The sequence below is a fragment of the Pinus tabuliformis genome, chromosome 6 (genome assembly GCF_031772625.1).
Source record: "Pinus tabuliformis cultivar Carrire ecotype Pingquan chromosome 6, CPIR1, whole genome shotgun sequence".
NCBI classification, from domain to species: Eukaryota; Viridiplantae; Streptophyta; class Pinopsida; order Pinales; family Pinaceae; genus Pinus; species Pinus tabuliformis.
This window is the reverse complement of record NC_142292.1, coordinates 300682483-300701976: the sequence shown is the minus strand read 5'-3', so window position 1 is coordinate 300701976 and position 19494 is coordinate 300682483. Positions and strand designations below refer to the sequence as shown.

At 36.9% G+C, this 19494-nt stretch overlaps 1 protein-coding gene across 2 annotated transcripts in view; it reads left to right on the top strand.

The window, feature by feature from the left end:
* The window catches only part of LOC149258518 (uncharacterized), a 320770-nt gene extending 302065 nt beyond the window's left edge, over positions 1–18705 (top strand). For both annotated transcript variants that reach the window (XM_089415470.1, XM_089415474.1), the window contains exon 10: positions 18097–18705. In XM_089415470.1, the coding sequence (XP_089271596.1) occupies positions 18097–18240 (144 nt within the window). In that variant the 3' untranslated portion in view covers positions 18241–18705. The remainder of the gene's footprint in view (positions 1–18096) is intronic.
* The last annotated feature ends 789 nt before the right edge of the window (positions 18706–19494 follow it).

Sequence of the window (19494 nt, the reverse complement as noted above, 5' to 3'; positions counted from 1 at the left end):
ACAACCTAATATGGTCCTTCATTAACCTCTCTTGTTGAGAAAGGCAACAACATGCATGTTCAAAGCCCACTTGGAAGGGCATGCCACTATGAAGTGTCCACTTTTGCCCCTGATTAGCAATCTTATTTACTCAATTGCACTAATGATTAATTCTATTGGAAGGTGAGGAGACATGTTGGATCTTATACAAGATTGCAAGTGGGTCTTCATCCTTGACTTGGTCTCCCTATACAGGGTCCAAGCCCTTTAGTGGGTCATAATGGCACTTGTAGGGTGAGTGTTGAGAGCTATGGGCCTCCATCCATGTAGGGAATTGATTGCCATGACCCACACCATGGGCTTCTTCAACACCACCACATTGCTTGTTCGTGCCCTAGTTATATAGTTATGATGATGCACTTGGACCACATTGCCCAGTCAATTCTATTGGAAGGTGAGGAGATACGTTGGATCTTATACATGAATGCAAGTGGGTCTTCATCCTTGACTTGGTCTCCCTATACAGGGTCCAAGCCCTCTAGAGGGTCATAATGGCATTGTAGGGTGAGCGTTGAGAGCTATGGACCTCCATCCAAGTAGGGCATTGATTGCCATGACCCACACCATGGGCTTCTTCAAAACCACAACATTGCTTGTTCGTGCCCCAGTTATATAGTTATGATGATGCACTTGGACTACATTGCCCAGTCGGCCACACATTGCGCCCGATGCTTGGCAGCTGATCCAGGGCCCAGAGGATGTTTTGTCTCACCCAGAGTGACATAGGAGGGCATGTGTCATCTTCTAGCCCACATTGATGGAGCATTGACATGATTTGGAGCCATTTGGAGACCCATGAGGCCATTTTAGAGCCCACTGAGCCCAACTTGGGGTTTGGAGATGTTTTGCAGCTTTTGGAGGGCATCCCTCTCTTATTCATCACTTGTGAGGCCCTCACCCTCATTCTCAACACATGAGGCCTCAACGCTAGCATTGAAGAGCACTTCACATTAATTACATGGGCTAAAGGACAAATTAAACAATAATTAATGATTAAGCTATCTTGGTTGGCTTGTAACCAAGTGTATCTCACATAATTTGTTATGTTAGGGGCTTCTACTTTAGAAAATCTAACTCATGAGACTTGTATAAATATGAGAGTCTCTGTCTCATTTAGAACCATCACACTTGGGATTTTCGGCTACGTCATTAGAGAGTTTTCGACCTGCATTTTTTTGGAGTGATTTGGATGAAGCTAATGCATTTTGATATTTGGAAAAGTTCGTTTTCTCTCTTGGAGCTTCTCTTTGACATTCTTGTGGATGGATATACTCTTCATTGTCATGTAAGTGTCTTTTAATGTTATATTTCTGAACTAATGTATGTTTTTTAATGCTAAATGGATGATATTTGCCAAAAATTTACCAATTTTAATAGTAAATTACATGTTTTTTTATTGAATATTCACCTAGATTCTATATTTATGGATTTTCAAACTAGAATAGTTGAATTCAAGCTTCTGTGATCCATAACTTGTTAATTTATGAATAGTTGCCTACAATATTATATCTAGGAAAAATATTAAATCCTTAAAAAATACCCTGAAATCTTTGGTTCTTTCTCAATTTGATGGATGCTGAAATAAACTTCCAGCTGCTGCAACCAATGATTAAGCTTCAGAGTGTTGATCTCGCCATGGTACATCTTGATATCGGCCTTCACGTCCATTTTAAATAGGGATTATGATTGATTCACGACACTTGAACTGGGTTGGTCTATTCTGAGTTATTTCTTTGGCTGATTCTCCGTTTCTTCCTGATCCCTTGATCCCCTTTCTGATTTGTCATTTGCATTTGAACCCTCATCTTCTCCAAATATCTCAAGCTTATTGCTCAAGGTTGCCATGAGGAGGTTTACATTGCGATTTAGGGTTTGCTGTTAATATCTATGCTATGTATTGAAACCCTAAATCTATAGGGTTTGGTGTAAGATTCTGGAATGAAACCCTAGGTGTATATTAGTCTGATCGAAACCCTAGTATGAATGAATTTGTTGTATACCTAATTTTGATGTATTGATGTTTGTGTCTTGGGTTTACCTAGTAGATATTGTTGTGATATGTTAGTGCATGATTATGAAATCCTAGATATGTATATGTGAGTATGCTAACCTAATTATTGATGCTCATAGTTTGTGAATTCTAGGATTTGTAACAAAACTTTAGTAGAAGATTGATATTCTAGGATATAATGATATTGTTTCCAATATGATTTAGTTTTGTTGATAAAATCTAGGGTTTGCAACAAACCCTAGTAGAGTCTAACATATAAATTCTGAAAATTGTTGATCCCTTAGATGCATTGTAGAATTGATATCTAAGGCTTTATGTCTCGAAGATGGATTCTAGGGTTTGCAATATATCATAAAAGAGTCTGTCATCTCTGAAAGTAATATTGAGGCCGTAGATATAATGAGACTGATATCTTGATTGAGTTGCTCAAAGTCTTGATGATGAAGTCTAGGGTTTATGACAAAACCCTAGCAAGAAGTTGATGTCTAGCATATGTGTCTCGTAACTAGTTTCAGGTATTTAATGTCAAAAGTTTGAATATTTTGATGCTTCCATTGGATTGACATAATTAACTTCATGCTTCTATATATTTGTATTTGGTTGTACTTGCTATTGAAGTTTTGTAGGTACATAATCTTCAAGATGTTGAAGATGTTTGTATAAAACATGATGAAGGAAGTTATATGAATAAGATGACCTTGATGTTGTAAAAAGGAATGAGGCCATGGAAGGTTCTCTGATGTTACAGAAGAAGGAAATGGTTGATCTTCCTGTTAAGAGGGAGCATGGTTAGAAGAAAAGATTACATCTCCCCAGTTGAGAGGGAGGGCATATTATGATAGTCATGATGAATATCTTATAGAAGAAATCGAAGAATGAATAGATCTGCAATATATTGAGGATGTCTTGGTGTTGTTGAAGAAATGAAAAACTTCTGAATATTTGAATAACTAAGTGGCATCAAGATGATTAAGAACCCGAAGGTTTGTGTTTACTTGTATATGTATATTTGAAAGTTTATTATTGATTGGGGTTGTGTTTGAACAGGTAATTCTCTCCGTAAAGAAGGACGAACACTTGGGAGGCATGCTTGGACAAATGGCTATATCTAGTTTATTAGGGAGAGATGAAGCATCAAATGGCAGATGGTTGGGAGGACATTGGGTTGGCATATGTGTTGATGTCTACATCCCGAAGAGGGAGGGTGGCGTTGGTATTGGAGCTCTAACCTTAGATACACACCTAGATCCCTGGGTTGATGGCTAGCTAGTAAGTCTGATGGTACCTGTTGTCGCGCAAATTGACACGACAACACTCAGACCAGGGGCTGTCACTCTGATCCCCGATCTCTCCGTTTAAGCCTGTCTCCCGCGGCTAAGGGGGGTAGACCCTATGAGGTGATAAAGACCAACTGTCAACCAATTGGGTTGGGAGACACGAAAAAACAAGCACTAAATTGATTTTGTTAAGTTAAAAGACCAGTGCCTTGTGGGTTTGATGTTTAAACAGTGATTTACTAGATGTTGCAGAGATGTAAACCATGTACAACAATCATTTACCATTAAACAACCTGAACGATGCAAGATATCCAGTAAAACCACAATGCTTTAAAGATGATCCAGCAATTGAACTCAAAGAAAAATTAAATGCTTTAAAAGATCACTGAATTTAAATGCTGGTCAGTTGCCACTTTTGCACAGCTAACTTTAATTAAACCTTTAAATACATTTAAGCCATAGAGAAAAACAACTACAAAATTTGCCAAAATAAAAATTTCAAGACTTTGTTAAGTCTTCTCAAAATTTATTATTTACCTTTAACCCAAAAAAAAATAAAAATAAACCAAGACCATAAGAAAAATTAAAATCTAAAATTAAAATTAAAATCTAATTAAAATCAAATCTAAATTTAAGTCTCAAACCTAAGGTATAAGAAAAGAAAAACGTTTTAGGAACTTTTTGGAATTTTATTTTTTGTGGGATTTTATATTTATTATAAATTCAATTTAAATTTTAAACTAAAACTAAAACCCTAAACCAAAACGGGACCCTTTATATCTTATACGTTTTTTTTTTTGAAGTTAAAGCCAATACGGGAAACAAATAAAACTTAATTAAATCTATACTAAGACTATAATGATATTAAAATCTAAATGAAATATTGCTGCAGTTGTATTTACGGTGAGACTAAAAACAAAAAAAAATTACTTCCTACGCAAAACAGAAAGGGGAAACGCATACACAGTTCACGTGAATTCAACGGCGTCAAAGGATTCGATCAATATTTTCAATGCAAATGTATAAATCAATACCCTCACCTGACGCCCACGGAAAAACCCTGAACGTTACCGTGTCTCTGGAACTTCAACGATTTTTTGTTTGAACGGATGCGGGGCCACGACAATTTTGATGGAGATAATATGTGGTGAAAGACGTAGCCGCAAGAGTCTGGAACAAGCAGATGGATACGTTTTCCCTTAATGCATTCAGCAGTTTCCTCTGACGGCAGATGGGATTGCCCAAGAGAAAATCGATTTGCTTTATGCGACTGCAGATTAGAGTGAGGAGGCCTGAGGAGATGCGCAGGCTGAGAGAGCATGGATCGATTACGCTATTTTGGCTTTATTTGTAGGCTATGTGTATAATGTTTTTTGCAGCTGCAGATTTGAAATGGTGCTGGGATAAATGGAACCGTGATAGAGAATGAAAGAGGAGGGCGGATCAGGAAAAAGATTTCTGACAGCAGAGAGATAAGAGGACTTTGCAGGGATGGAGACTGAGTGAAAATAGATTTGCAGGTTGGGCAGCTGAAAATGCCAGGGGGAACTGCGTGACCGATTGAGGATTTTGGCAGCTATGGAGATGAAAAGGATTACCCAGAATGCCAAAAGAAATCACTGAAGCTCCACGAAATTTATATTTGATTCTCCTTGCTCCAAAAGTACCTATAACCTGCAGAAGAAAAGGCAAACCCCTGTATAATATGTGTATGAAACAAAAATGAAACCCTAGATCAACTAAGTAATTTACAGCTTTTGACTCTTGAACAGCCAGATTTAGCAATAACAGCAACAATATTTTCAGAATATCAGATTTACTATGAAAAACTTTAGAAAATCTCTCATGCAAATTCAAAAAAATAAACTAAATGATAAGCCCAAGATCAAAACTAGCTGGGCTCTGCAAGAAAATGCTTGCGGGAGTTGGCTGGTTCAGCCGAGAACTTCCCCAAACGCCCACTGATCTTCTTCGATAAGGGTTTCCTGCACAACTTACTTCAACCATCAATAAAGAGAGAAAAATAATACTAGATCTCAAAAAGCAATGGAGATACCTGCCATTACTTCAGAAAACCTAATACCATTCAAACCCTAGCAAGTGAACAAGATACCTGTGCTCAACAATACTCTATAATAAGCTGTTACTAATGGCTGAAAATCAAAATATGCAGAAAATAAAATAGCTCACAACACTTCCAGAGAGTAACACCAACAAGATTTTAACCCGAAAGTCTTTCTTTATTAGCACCAGAAAAGTTTACAAGAGAGCTTCTTCAGCACAAGACTCCAAGATCGAATGATCTCAAATGACCCCTAGCACCCTATTTAAAGGAAAAGATCCCAACAGCTAGTTCAAGTGATCCATGTCAAAATGATCTCGACCGTCGATGAGGATCAAGATATCTCTTGATTTTATCCGTCGAATTTTTTAATGTATTAAAAATTGAAATTCTGCATTTATTTACTCAAAATATTATTATTTTATTATTTTTAGGTTTTTTACTTTATCATATATATTTTTTAATTTAATTTTTTTTATTTTTTTATTTTTTTATTTTATATTTTTATTTATTTATTATTTTTTAATTTATTTTTAAATGGATCCTTGAACTTAGCTTTTGGGAAAATTACCTAGGACCTAGGACTTAGGACCTATGAGGGGATTAAAACATTTCTTAACCCTCAAGACACTTTACATCATGACTTTTACAACTTTACATCCCAAGGGGGAGAACCCATTTGACTTAGACCCTCATAAATCACCCAGTGCTGTGACACAACTATAATCTAGCAGATTAACACACTAGGATTCTCCTAAGATTCTAATGACAAAATCCATCCCGACTTTGGGGTTAGGCTGAAGGAAAACTCTGCTGATCATGGATCGGTGAGACGAAAACCTTCCGGAACGTAGATTATCACTTAGAAAATTAGGTCCACCTAGGCAATTTACAGACATGACTCATATCTGCTAAGATTATTTACAATTTATACATGCAGACTGGGTTTACAACATAAATTGATCAAGCTGTCGATGACTGTAGAATGGCACGGACATGTCGATCAAGCGCTACCCTTTTTGCAAAGAAAAAGGGGGTGTACTGCTATGGGCAGTTGACCGGTAGTGGTCAACATCTGGCTCTACTTGGGGACACGTTGCTGCACTGTAGGAATGTGAGAATCCAGAATCTGCATCCACGCAACACACAACAGAAATAAGTAGCGTCCATTCAAAAATCATCATATAACATTTAAGCACATAAAAGATAGAAGCTCTTTAACTATGAAAAGTAAATCTAATCTAAAACAGAAATGAAATGCTGAAATGACAAGGAGTAGGGATAGAAATACAATACAAAGGATGCCCTATGGCATCAGATATCATCTTTGAAGAACAGCTTGAGCATTTGGCCATTCGCTGGTAGATCAAGTGGTTCGCCATCCAGTCTGTTCAAGTGGAATGAGTTTGGCCCAGCTATATCTCGAATGATGTAAGGTCCCAGCCAGAAACTGTCAAACTTCTTATGTTTTCCTGGTTTCTCATTCTTGCGGTCCCAAAGCAATACCATATCTCCCACCTGCAAAGATCTAGATCGAGAAAATTTATCAAAGCTTTTCTTAATGTTAGATTGATTTTTACATATGGCATCAAAAGCTGTCCTACGAGCTTCATCTAACTCCACAATCTGATCTATTCTATTCTGAACAACATCTTTATTAGTAGAAAAATTCTGGAGGCGCTGATAAGCTGGCAATTTGAGGTGCACAGGTAAAGTTACATCCAAGCCATAAACTAATTCAAAGGGAGATTTACCAGTAGCTTTCTTCTTAGTGATTCTATCTGCCCATAAAGCATACTTGATCTTGCTGTCCCATGATCTCTTATTATCTCCTACTATCTTCTTGATAATGGTTATGAGATTCTTGTTATTTGATTCAGCTAGACCATTACCCCGAGGATAGTAATTTGACGAATGAGATAAGACAATGCCATACTTGAAAGAAAAAGATGAAAACTCTAAGGAACTAAAAGCTTTGGCATTGTCAGTAGTAATCTTAGCGGGGACACCAAATCTAGTAATGATGTTATTCTCAATGAAATCCATAATAACCTTTTCAGTGGCATTCTTAGCAGGAATGGCTTCAACCCATTTAGTAAAATAATCCGTAGCAGTCAAAATCCATGAGTAGCCATTGCTAGAATTTTCATGGAACTTCCCTATGAAGTCCAGACCCCAATGCTGAAAAGGTGCCTCTACAATGACAGGTTGTAGAGGCAGGGCAGCAAGCTTCTGTTTCTCAGTGAATAGTTGACAGCCTTGACAGGCTCTAACAAACTTGTGCACATCAGAAAAGATTGAAGGCCAATAATAGCCAGCTCTCAGGATTTTGTGGGCAGTAGTTCTAGTAGCATAATGACCACCACAAAATCCTGAATGAAACTCAGAGATTAATTTCTTGGACTCAACGTCGTCAACACACCTAAGCACTATGCCCTCAGGATTTCTCCACCCAAGGCCATCCTTCATAAGGCAATACTTAGTGGCTTTTAGTCTAAGAGCCCTTCTCTTATGAGCGACTAAATGGTTAGGACATGCAAGATTCATCAAGTAATAAACTATGTCCTTGTACCACTCATGCTCTCCTAATCTTTGCAACTCCGACGAAGATAGATCGCTAAGACAGAACAAACCAAGAGTCTTTTCGTTACCTTCAGTTAACATCTGAGCTAAACCTTGGCCTTTGACCAGCTTGGTGGGTCTGATCTCTAAATCATATTCCTGTATTTTAGTAACCCACCTAGCACGCGTCCCTAAGCAATCAGTTTGAGTTAATATATCCTTGACAACAGAATGTGGGACGAAAGCAATGATTTTAGAATAACCCACATAAGTTTTAAAGTGCTTTAGAGACTTGACCAGGGCATAAGCCTGCTTTTCCATGGTATTGTACTTCAATTCAGAATTTTGAAGTGCTCTACTCATGAAAGCAATAGGCTGCTCGTGACCATCTTTATTCTTTTGAAGCAGGACACCAGCAATGGTATCTTCGGAAGCGAAAGAAAAAATCATGAAATCCTTGGAATAATCGGGACTAACTAAGACAGGAGCTCTTGCGATAGCACATTTGATTTCTTGGAAAGCCTTTTTGCTGTCTTCTTGCCAAACAAATTTTGCGTCTTTCTTTAGAAGACTTTGAATAGGCTTCGCTATTTCTGCGTAATTTGGAATAAATCTTCTAATAAAGTTTATCTTTCCAAGGAAAGATTGAAGGGATTTAAGATTATGAGGGAGAGGAATCTTTTGGATTGCTTCAATTCTTTCAGGATCAATTTTGATTCCTTCCTTAGAAATGATATGGCCGAGTAATTTCCCTTCCGTTACTCCAAAAACAGACTTAGCTGGATTCAAAGAAATCCCGTATTCTCTACATCTATTGAAAACTTGCCTAAGATGATTTACATGACTGGTACCATCTTTAGAGAAAATAGTAAGATCATCTTGGTAAATTTCAATAAATTTCCCGATTAACCCTTTGAAGGTATAATCCATAGCCCTTTGGAATGTAGCCCCAGTGTTTGTTAATCCAAAAGGCATTCTGATGTATTCAAAGGTACCCCATGGTGTGGTGAACGTGGTTTTATGACGATCTTCCTTCTTAACCCATACCTGATTGTACCTAGAAAAACCATCTAGCAGCGACATCATTCCAGAACCGGTTACTCTTTGCAATAAAGTCTCCATGTTTGGCAAAGGGTAATTATCTTTCTTGCATGCTAGATTGAGGTTTCGAAAATCGACACACAGCCTTATCGTACCATTCTTTTTCCTAACAATCACCAGATTCGAACACCATGTTGAATGCCTTGTTTGGGCGATAATCCCTGCTGCAAGCATTTTCGCAAGTTCTTTCTGAACCAAGGGGGCTAATTTAGGATTAATTTTCCTAAGTTTCTGACGAAAGGGTTTAGCATTTTTATCCTTTAAGGGGATAGTATGTTCCATGACATCTTCCCTATAGCCCTTTAATTCATCATAAGAAAAAGCTAAAATATCTCGATATTCGCGAAGTAAATCAGTTAACTTTTTTCTTTCCTCCACACTAATACCTCCACCAATTTTAACGATCTTTGGGTTTTCAGAAGTACCAATGTTTATCTCGAGATATTCGCCTAGGTCCATCTTATTTTCTTCTCTCAGCTTCGTGGCATCATGCCGATCAAAATGTTTCTCTAAGGCAACCACATTCCTAGGAGTAGGATTTATGATATGCTCATGATTTAAAGATCCATCCTCCTCAGAAACTATCCGGAAATCCTCAAACTCATCCAAACTATTAAGAAAACGAATGATTTGCTTTTCATCATTGAAAACCTGCCAATGCTCTGAGTTATCTGGAACAGATGGTCTGAATATTACTTCCATTTTGATCTTATCTTTAATTAGCTCATCAGATAACTGGAAAGTAGTAGCAGCTACGACAAGTTCATCTGCGAAACTATTTTGCTCTCTTGGAATTGCTTCGAGGTCAAGGGCATCAAAATGCTCCATAGTATCCCACACAGCATTTCGATAGTTTCTTAATCTTTGATTTCTGCATGTGAATTTATTTTTAAGCTGCATGATAACTAAATTAGAATCCCCTTTAATGCTAAGCATTTTAACCTTCAAGGACTTGGCCAATTCAAGCCCCAACAATATAGCCTCATATTCAGCGACATTGTTGGTTGCTTCAAATTCTAATCGATAGGCAAACTTGAAAATGTGACCAAGGGGAGATTTAAGCACTATTCCAGCACCTTTACCATGCCTAGACGCTGCACCATCGAAGTGCATATACCAAACTTTACCCTTGAGATCCCTGATCTTATCATCAGGAGGAATTATAAAATTAGACATGATGGCATAGTTTCGAATGTCAGATTGCTCTTTGATTATTTCGTTGTGAGGTCTCTTAGGATCTTTAACATGAAATTTTCTTTCGGGCTCTCTATTCAGTCTTACAAAACCATCACCCCTAGGAGAAGCAATAATGGCATATGACCAATTCATTTGAATACTTCCTCCTAGATCAGAGGCCCACTTTCTAGATAACAGCGTACCCCAGGCATCAGGCACATCCACAACAACAATATCCATGACAACCATGATGTCTGGGTAAACTGAAAGATGAACTTGCAAATCTTTGATTAAACCATGCACTTCGATTTTCTTAGAATCCATGGTGCATATGTTATAGTAGGGTCTAGAAACTCTTAAGTTAAGCTGTTCCATGACCCTTTTGGTCATTACACAAGCTGATGCACCAGAATCCAACATGCAATTATTCAATTTATACCCATTAACTAATAAGGTGATAAAGAAAGGCTGGTGATCTTTGTTATCAGCATCTAAGCTTTGCAGATATATGGGAGCATCATGATAGTCAACTTCCCGAGTCTTCTGTTGAGAAGTATTGGCCTGAGGACCTTGAATCGCTTTTAGTAACTTGTCTCTTTGGGAAGGGATTTTAGCAATCTCGGAGACAGGAACCCAGATTTTTGCATTGTTATACCAACTTCCCAAATCGACATCTATTCCAGAGTTTACACCAAGGTTAAAAGTTCGAAGGGGAATTTGATTCCCGCTTTGATGTTTATCCCTTCTCTGATAGGTCAAACCCTTATCTCTAGCAATTTCCAAGATTTGCTCGGGAGATGGTTTTTCACCATATAACCTAGCCAAAATATCATCTTCATTTTCAAGGTTATTTATACTAAAAGCTGATGAAGGATTCACAACATCATGACTCCTTTCCTTGACCTCTATCCAATCATCCATAGACAAAGGAAACTTGCTGCCTACTACATTTATTTGATCACCCGTTCCAAACATTCCATTATCTAAAATTCTTCTAACGATGGGACAAGTGGCCTCTTCATGAAGAGCATCACAAACCCGACAGTAAGGAGGAGCATTATCAACCAAATTATTTAGCGGATTAGGAGGTCTCTGCTCACTAGATTGACCTTTCCTTTGCCAATTGTTATTTCTATTATTATTATTTCGAGGTTGAAAATTCTGCGTTTGCGATCTTTCAATTTGGATCAACCTATTCTGCAAAGTGGTTATCTCCTTATTATGATTAATTTCCATAGTTTCAATTTTTTGAAGCAATTTGAGAACAAGCTCACTTTCAGGTTCTTGAATTGCTTTTCCTTTAGGTTCCTTTAGTTTCGTAGTAGCCCTATCGAAACCTGGGATCTCAGACTTCCCAGATGCGGCCTTGTCCTTTTCAAGCTCTATAGCTAAGGCTTGGCAATCTCTATAATCATTAAGTTTAGCACGCCTTAATTCATAAGATGGCTCAGGACTAAAGGCATCAATGTAAAAATCTTGGAGAGTTTTATCTGTAGGTTTATAGTCTTGAGGTAATTCTCTAACAATACCATTAAACCTTTTATTAAATTCTTCAACAGTTTCATCCTCTCTTTTTTATTAGGCTAATAGCTTTTACGAGGTGTCTTCCTTCTTTCTTATCTCCATATTTTTCTTTAAATGCATTAATGATCGATTGTAAGGAGTTAAACGAATTCTGAGGCTTTTCTGCAAACCAATCATAGGCATCACCTCCTAGAGTTAAGATGAAAAGAGTCATTCTGACATCCTCATGATCGAAATCAGCAGATCTTGCGTACTTAGCCATCCATATGCTAAAATCTTGCAAATGAGAGTTAGCACTAATCGCATTATTTCCTTGAAAGTTAGGCAATTTATCGATCCCAATAGATGGAATATCGTTGGGATATCCTGGAATGTTAGAAAAATCACAAGGGGCATACATATCCATGATGTTGTGCCTAACTTGACCTTTAAAAAGCAAATGAATATCAGAGAGGGCTTCTTGTCCAAGGTTTACAAGAAGTGTACGAGAAGCGAGTTTGTGTAATCGTACCCTGAGGACCTTTTCAGGATCAGGAGTAGGATTGCACAGACTGCTTGGATGTATTCTAGTATACACTCTCGAAGATAATATATGAAGTGGAGTCGCCACCTGAACAAGAAGCAAAACACGAAAAAGCTTGAGACGAAAGAACCAAGGACAGAAAAACTCTATCCCCGGCAACGGCGCCAAAAAATGTTGTCATGCAAATTGACACGACAACGCTCAGACCAGGGGCTGTCACTCTGATCCCCGATCTCTCCGTTTAAGCCTGTCTCCCGCAGCTAAGGGGGGTAGACCCTATGAGGTGATAAAGACCAACTGTCGACCAGTTGGGTTGGGAGACACGAAGAAACAAGCACTAAATTGATTTTGTTAAGTTAAAAGACCAGTGCCTTGTGGGTTTGATGTTTAAACAGTTATTTACTAGATGTTGCAGAGATGTAAACCATGTACAGCAATCATTTACCATTAAACAACCTGAACGATGCAAGATATCCAGTAAAACCACAATGCTTTAAAGATGATCCAGCAATTGAACTCAAAGAAAAATTAAATGCTTTAAAAGATCACAGAATTTAAATGTTGGTCAGTTGCCACTTTCGCACAGCTAACTTTAATTAAACCTTTAAATACATTTAGCCATAGAGAAAAACAACTGTAAAATTTGCCAAAATAAAAATTTCAAGACTTTGTTAAGTCTTCTCAAAATTTATTATTTACCTTTAACCCAAAAAAAATAAAAATAAACCTAGACCATAAGAATTAAAATCTAAAATTAAAATTAAAATCTAATTAAAATCAAATCTAAATTAAAGTCTCAAACCTAAGGTATAAGAAAAGAAAAACGTTTTAGGAACTTTTTGGAATTTTATATTTATTATAAATTCAATTTAAATTTTAAACTAAAACTAAAACCCTAAACCAAAACGGGACCCTTTATATCTTATACATTTTTTTATTTATATTTTTTAAAGTTAAAGCCAATACGGGAAACAAATAAAACTTAATTAAATCTATACTAAGAGTATAATGATATTAAAATCTAAATGAAATATTGCTGCAGTTGTATTTACGGTGAGACTAAAAACAAAAAAAATTACTTCCTACGCAAAACAGAAAGGGGAAACGCATACACAGTTCACGTGAATTCAACGGCGTCAAAGGATTCGATCAATATTTTCAATGCAAATGTATAAATCAATACCCTCACCTGACGCCCACGGAAAAACCCTGAACGTTACCGTGTCTCTGGAACTTCAACGATTTTTTGTTTGAAAGGATGCGGGGCCACGACAGTTTTGATGGAGATAATACGTGGTGAAAGACGTAGCCGCAAGAGTTTGGAACAGGCAGATGGATACGTTTTCCCTTAACGCATTCAGCAGTTTCCTTTGACGGCAGATGGGATTGCCCAAGAGAAAATCGATGTGCTTTATGCGACTGCAGATTAGAGTGAGGAGGCTTGAGGAGATGCGCAGGCTGAGAGAGCACGGATCGATTACGCTATTTTGGCTTTATTGGCAGGCTATGTGTATAATGTTTTTTGCAGCTGCAGATTTGAAATGGTGCTGGGATAAATGGAACTGTGATAGAGAATGAAAGAGGAGGGCGGATCAGGAAAAAGATTTCTGACAGCAGAGAGATAAGAGGACTTTGCAGGGATGGAGACTGAGTGAAAATAGATTTGCAGGTTGGGCAGCTGAAAATGCCAAGGGGAATTGCGTGACCGATTGAGGATTTTGGCAGCTATGGAGATGAAAAGGATTACCCAGAATGCCAAAAGAAATCACTGAAGCTCCACGAAATTTATATTTGATTCTCCTTGCTCCAAAAGTACCTGTAACCTGCAGAAGAAAAGGCAAACCCTTGTATAATATGTGTATGGAACAAAAATGAAACCCTAGATCAACTAAGTAATTTACAGCTTTTGACTCTTGAACAGCCAGATTTAGCAATAACAGTAGTAATATTTTCAGAATATCAGATTTACTATGAAAAACTTCAGAAAATCTCTCATGCAAATTCAGAAAAATAAACTAAATGATAAACCCAATATCAAAATTAGCTGGGCTCTGCAAGAAAATGCTTGCGGGAGTTGGCTGGTTCAGCCGAGAACTTCCCCAAATGCCCACTGATCTTCTTCGATAAGGGTTTCCTGCACAGCTTACTTCAACCATCAATAAAGAGAGAAAAATAATACTAGATCTCAAAAAGCAATGGAGATACCTGCCATTACTTCAGAAAACCTAATACCATTCAAACCCTAGCAAGTGAACAAGATACCTGTGCTCAACAATACTCTATAATAAGCTGTTACTAATGGCTGAAAATCAAAATATGCAGAAAATAAAATAGCTCACAACACTTCCAGAGAGTAACACCAGCAAGATTTTAACCCCAAAGTCTTTCTTTATTAGCACCAAAAAAGTTTACAAGAGAGCTTCTTCAGCACAAGACTCCAAGATCGAATGATCTCAAATGACCCCTAGCACCCTATTTAAAGGAAAAGATCCCAACAACTAGTTCAAGTGATCCATGTCAAAATGATCTCGACCGTCGATGAGGATCAAGATATCTCTTGATCTCATCCGTCGAATTTTTAATGTATTAAAAAATTGAAATTCTGCATTTATTTACTCAAAATATTATTATTTTATTATTTTTAGGTTTTTTACTTTATCATATATATTTTTTAATTTAAATTTTTTTTTATTATTTTTTTTATTTTTATATTTTATATTTTTATTTATTTATTATTTTTTAATTTATTTTTAAATGGATCCTTGAACTTAGCTTTTGGGAAAATTACCTAGGACCTAGGACTTAGGACTTATGAGGGGATTAAAACATTTCTTAACCCTCAAGACACTTTACATCATGACTTTTACAACTTTACATCCCAAGGGGGAGAACCCATTTGACATAGACCCTCATAAATCACCCAGTTCTGCGACACAACTATAATCTAGCAGATTAACACACTAGGATTCTCCTAAGATTCTAATGACAAAATCCATCCCGGCTTTGGGGTTAGGCTGAAGGAAAACTCTGCCGATCATGGATCGGTGAGACGAAAAACCTTCCGGAACGTAGATTATCACTTAGAAAATTAGGTCCACCTAGGCAATTTACAAACATGACTCATATCTGCTAAGATTATTTACAATTTATACATGCAGACTGGGTTTACAACATAAATTGATCAAGCTGTCGATGACTGTAGAATGGCACGGACATGTCGATCAAGCGCTACCCTTTTTGCAAAGAAAAAGGGGGTGTACTGCTATGGGCAGTTGACCAGTAGTGGTCAACAGTACCTAGACTAGCTGAATGCTTTAGTCCATCTTAGTCCCACTCGGATAGATTACCCTCGTCAAGAATCTAGTCCATAGCACTGAATGTGTTGAAATCTTCGTAGTTCATTTTGAGATTTTCCATGTACCTCTATAGATATAGGTAATTATGAATACCTCCCTAGTTAAGAGGGGGTGTTGAAGAATGTAACTAGTGTCAGCGTTCATAATTCTATCAAAAGAAAGAAAAATAAATTTTATTATTAAATAAATTGACTTATTAAAGCATGGGTTTTATGCTTGGGTCAATTGTTTTTAGGTCAAAAGCCTCCATTGAAGGCTGCTAGGGTTTGTGTCAAGTGTCCTTGTCCATGTCATAATGTAAAGAACCCTTCTTGGGAATTATTTCTCAAGAAAGAAAATTATTTTAATGTAAAATAGGTCAATTAGGCCTCCTCCACCAAGTCGGCCTCAACAGGGGAATTCAACCTCACCAAGTCACTATATATTGGAGCAACTCGACTCATTTGGAAGATCATCACACACAAGTTCAAATTGCAGTCGCTAGAAATATTAAAAGTGGGAAATTCAACAAGGAAGAAGGAAAGGGTTAGCGAAGGAGGAGGAGGTTGTTATTTTGCTAAGGAAGTCGAAATTCTCCCTTTCTTGTCTCACACGTGTGAAGGAATTGAAGCCGCTGGAGGGCCAAAATTGCAGTCTTGAAGTTGGACCGAAAGTCTGATGCATTAGGGTCGAAAATCTATCCTTGACGTAGTATTGAAGCAGGGTTGACGCAGTATCATTGTAGTTGTTCTTTGAAGGTTGGAAGAATAGTTTAAGGGCCGACTTGGTGAAGGAGGAAGGTCTGTTTGTCTAGGGTCTTGGACAATCTAATTTGAATTAGTGAAGGAAGAGTTCTTTATTGGGTTTTTCCCCTATATAGGGGTTTTGCCTTGGTTGTGCGCCTACATCTGGTGTCTTTGATCTTTGTGTTTTTTTTGTTTGGTAATTGCTTGATGAAGCAAGATAAAAGAAGAACATAAGAAAAACAATAATAACTCAATGAAATCACAAGTAATTATCAACAAGAGAAAATCTTTCTGCCTTTCCAATTTTCCAACATATCTAAATATATACATACCTCTTCCTTCTTTTGGTCATCTAGACTTTCTTTTAGCAGCTTCCTTTCCTTGCTTGAAGATGAAAGTACTTCAACCAACTTGACATGCTGCACTTCTTTGTCACCATATCTTCATCCTTCTAACCAGTGGATCCCACACAAGGTGTAATGTAGACTTTCTGCGATACACTTGTTTTAATTAGAGGTGAACCTTCTAATGAAGATTTCAATGGAGGACCTTGATGATCCTTATTCTGCAAATGCTTCTTCCTAATGATGATGATGTATGATGATCTCTTTATCTTATATCTTGCTAGATGACTTTCTCCAACCATATAGACTGCTACTTCGATTGTCCTTATGTGCTTCCAATGAAGATGCCATGACCTACTTCCTTTTTGTGATGACAGTTTCAACCATATGAACTTCTACTTCGGCTAACCTTCCATGCCTTTATGATGATGTCATCTCTATCTCAGGCTCTCAGCTATAATGCATCCTATCATACTTGTGATGCTTTCCATCATGACTACTATCTTCTATAAACTAAGTGAAGGAGGCTATTTGAGTCATAATAAAGATCTTTCACTTCCTCTGATTTCTTCTTTTCGGGTTCTTCTACTTCTTTAGTGATATGGGCTTCATTTGAATTAAGACATGCCTCTTCATTAACTAATCATTAATTAACTATAATTATGATTATTATTTATTCACTCATTTATTTTATTTTTATGTAAATTGTATTCGTAATATTGATGAACTAAGATAAAAAAAGAACATAAGAAAGATAATAATAACTTGAGGAAAACACAAGTAATTATCAACAAGAGAAAATCTCTCTGCCTTTCTGATTTTCCAATAGATTCCTCTACTTTTTCCACTCTGAATGCACCGAGAATCGAGATGAATGACAAACAATATAATGATCCAATCTGGATCAAATATGAAACCAAGGGTGAGGACAATGTGCTGACGTCAATATGTATATTTTGTTGATAATGTGGATCACATGAGTTATCCATCTGAGTCTATTACTTTTGTGTGTGTTCAACAAGGGTCAAGGAGTAAGGTATGAATTTGTCCCTAAGGAGTAGGAGAGGGATTAGCAGATGAAAGAATTGATCTGTTAATTTAAACTCTACTTTCATTCATACATTGGTACTAGATACCAAAAGGTTGTGGATATCTCTAGTTTATCACTTTATTTTTACATGCATTTTGCGAAGTTTTAAGAATGTGAATTTTCCATTTTTGATATGTCAATAATTTTCAAGGAATGTATCTAATCGTCTATTTCCACAAGCATTAAAATAATGTGTAACTTGGAGAAACAGGATGTAATTAACGGTCTTGAGAGTGAACGGGTCCATAATGGAGTGCTAAATAGGTCTGTTACTAATGAATGTCATGCAATTTATGTTTTTTACAGGATGGAGAACCACCAGGGGGTGAGACAGATGGAGAAAGGAGAGACAGTGCAAAACCTCGAATGTATTTGATGAAGCTGAAATCTGAGGATGATGCAAAGAAGCTTGAGGAGGTTGTCATTACAAATGCTCCAGTTGCAGATTAGTACTACTAATACAGTTTACTTCATTCATCAGACCACATTCAGCTTTGAACATAATCAGATGTTCATATCACATTCTTAGAAACTGTTGTGTTCAATCACCTTTTCTTATGTGATGTGAGCGTAGAAATAGAATTGGTTCTCTCTTAATGGAGCTTCTCACCATAGTTGATTTGAGTAATCAAATGCAGTTATGACATTTTATATTCAATACACCGTGTTGTCATATTTAGTCTTCTTTCTTGAGGTATGTAAAGTAACTGAGAAAATCTGGAATATTGAGATACTTATCCAATTACAAAGAAACCTCTCTTGGTGAAGATTCAATTTGACCTCTGTTTGAGTTCCATACAAGAGGATTCTTTATTGGCTTGATCACATTTCAGGGAAGAGAAACTACATTATTTCATAAATTTCTGTAAGAATAAATAATAACATTTCATTATTATATTTTGTATTTTCAAATAATTTGAAGCATTCAATAAAGTTGCAGTAAGTGTAAGAGAAAATACTTCGCTTTTCTTAGATTAATTCTTTGTTTGACTTGTTCATTTACTGGAAAGAGAAAATACGATGTATCAATATTATACGGTACTGATTCAGTTGCAAAAAATTGCTACAATTTGTAAATGCTTTGGTGGATAAAGCTTAAAAATTATAAATGTCATCTTTAACCCCTTTTTTTCAGTAAGAAAAAAATGCTGGTTATATTAATATATGAAAAAACCAGTACATCTTGTCCAATTGGAAGCTACATATTGAGTTCATCATTTGTGAGCAATTCAACATGTGAGCTACAGTGAGCAGCATGAGCAAATATAAAACAGTAACCAACAGAGAGTAGATCCTGCAAGGCCTCAGGCCGAATCAGGTACCCAGAACCAAATTGCCCATATATGAGGACCAAAAATTTGCAACATATAGGCCATCATAAGTCAGTGTAATACAAAGACATTGTAAGAGCAAAAACCAAAATAATGTATGGTGTCATTTATGACCATACTGTGAAAGAGAGAAAAACACGAACTGAAATCACCAACAGAAGACCATCATCCAGGGAGTGGCATGTTGCCAACATCCATAGAGCTGCCATCCATCTCCAGTCTCCAGAGCGATATGCAAGCTTCCAGTGGAGTCCATAATACCCAGCGTAGACATGGCATCTGCAATAGTAGTAAATTCTGTGTATATGTTGCAAGGAAACATTTTGAAATGTACCTTTGAGATATATAATGTTCCTGAGCCAACCCTGTAGAT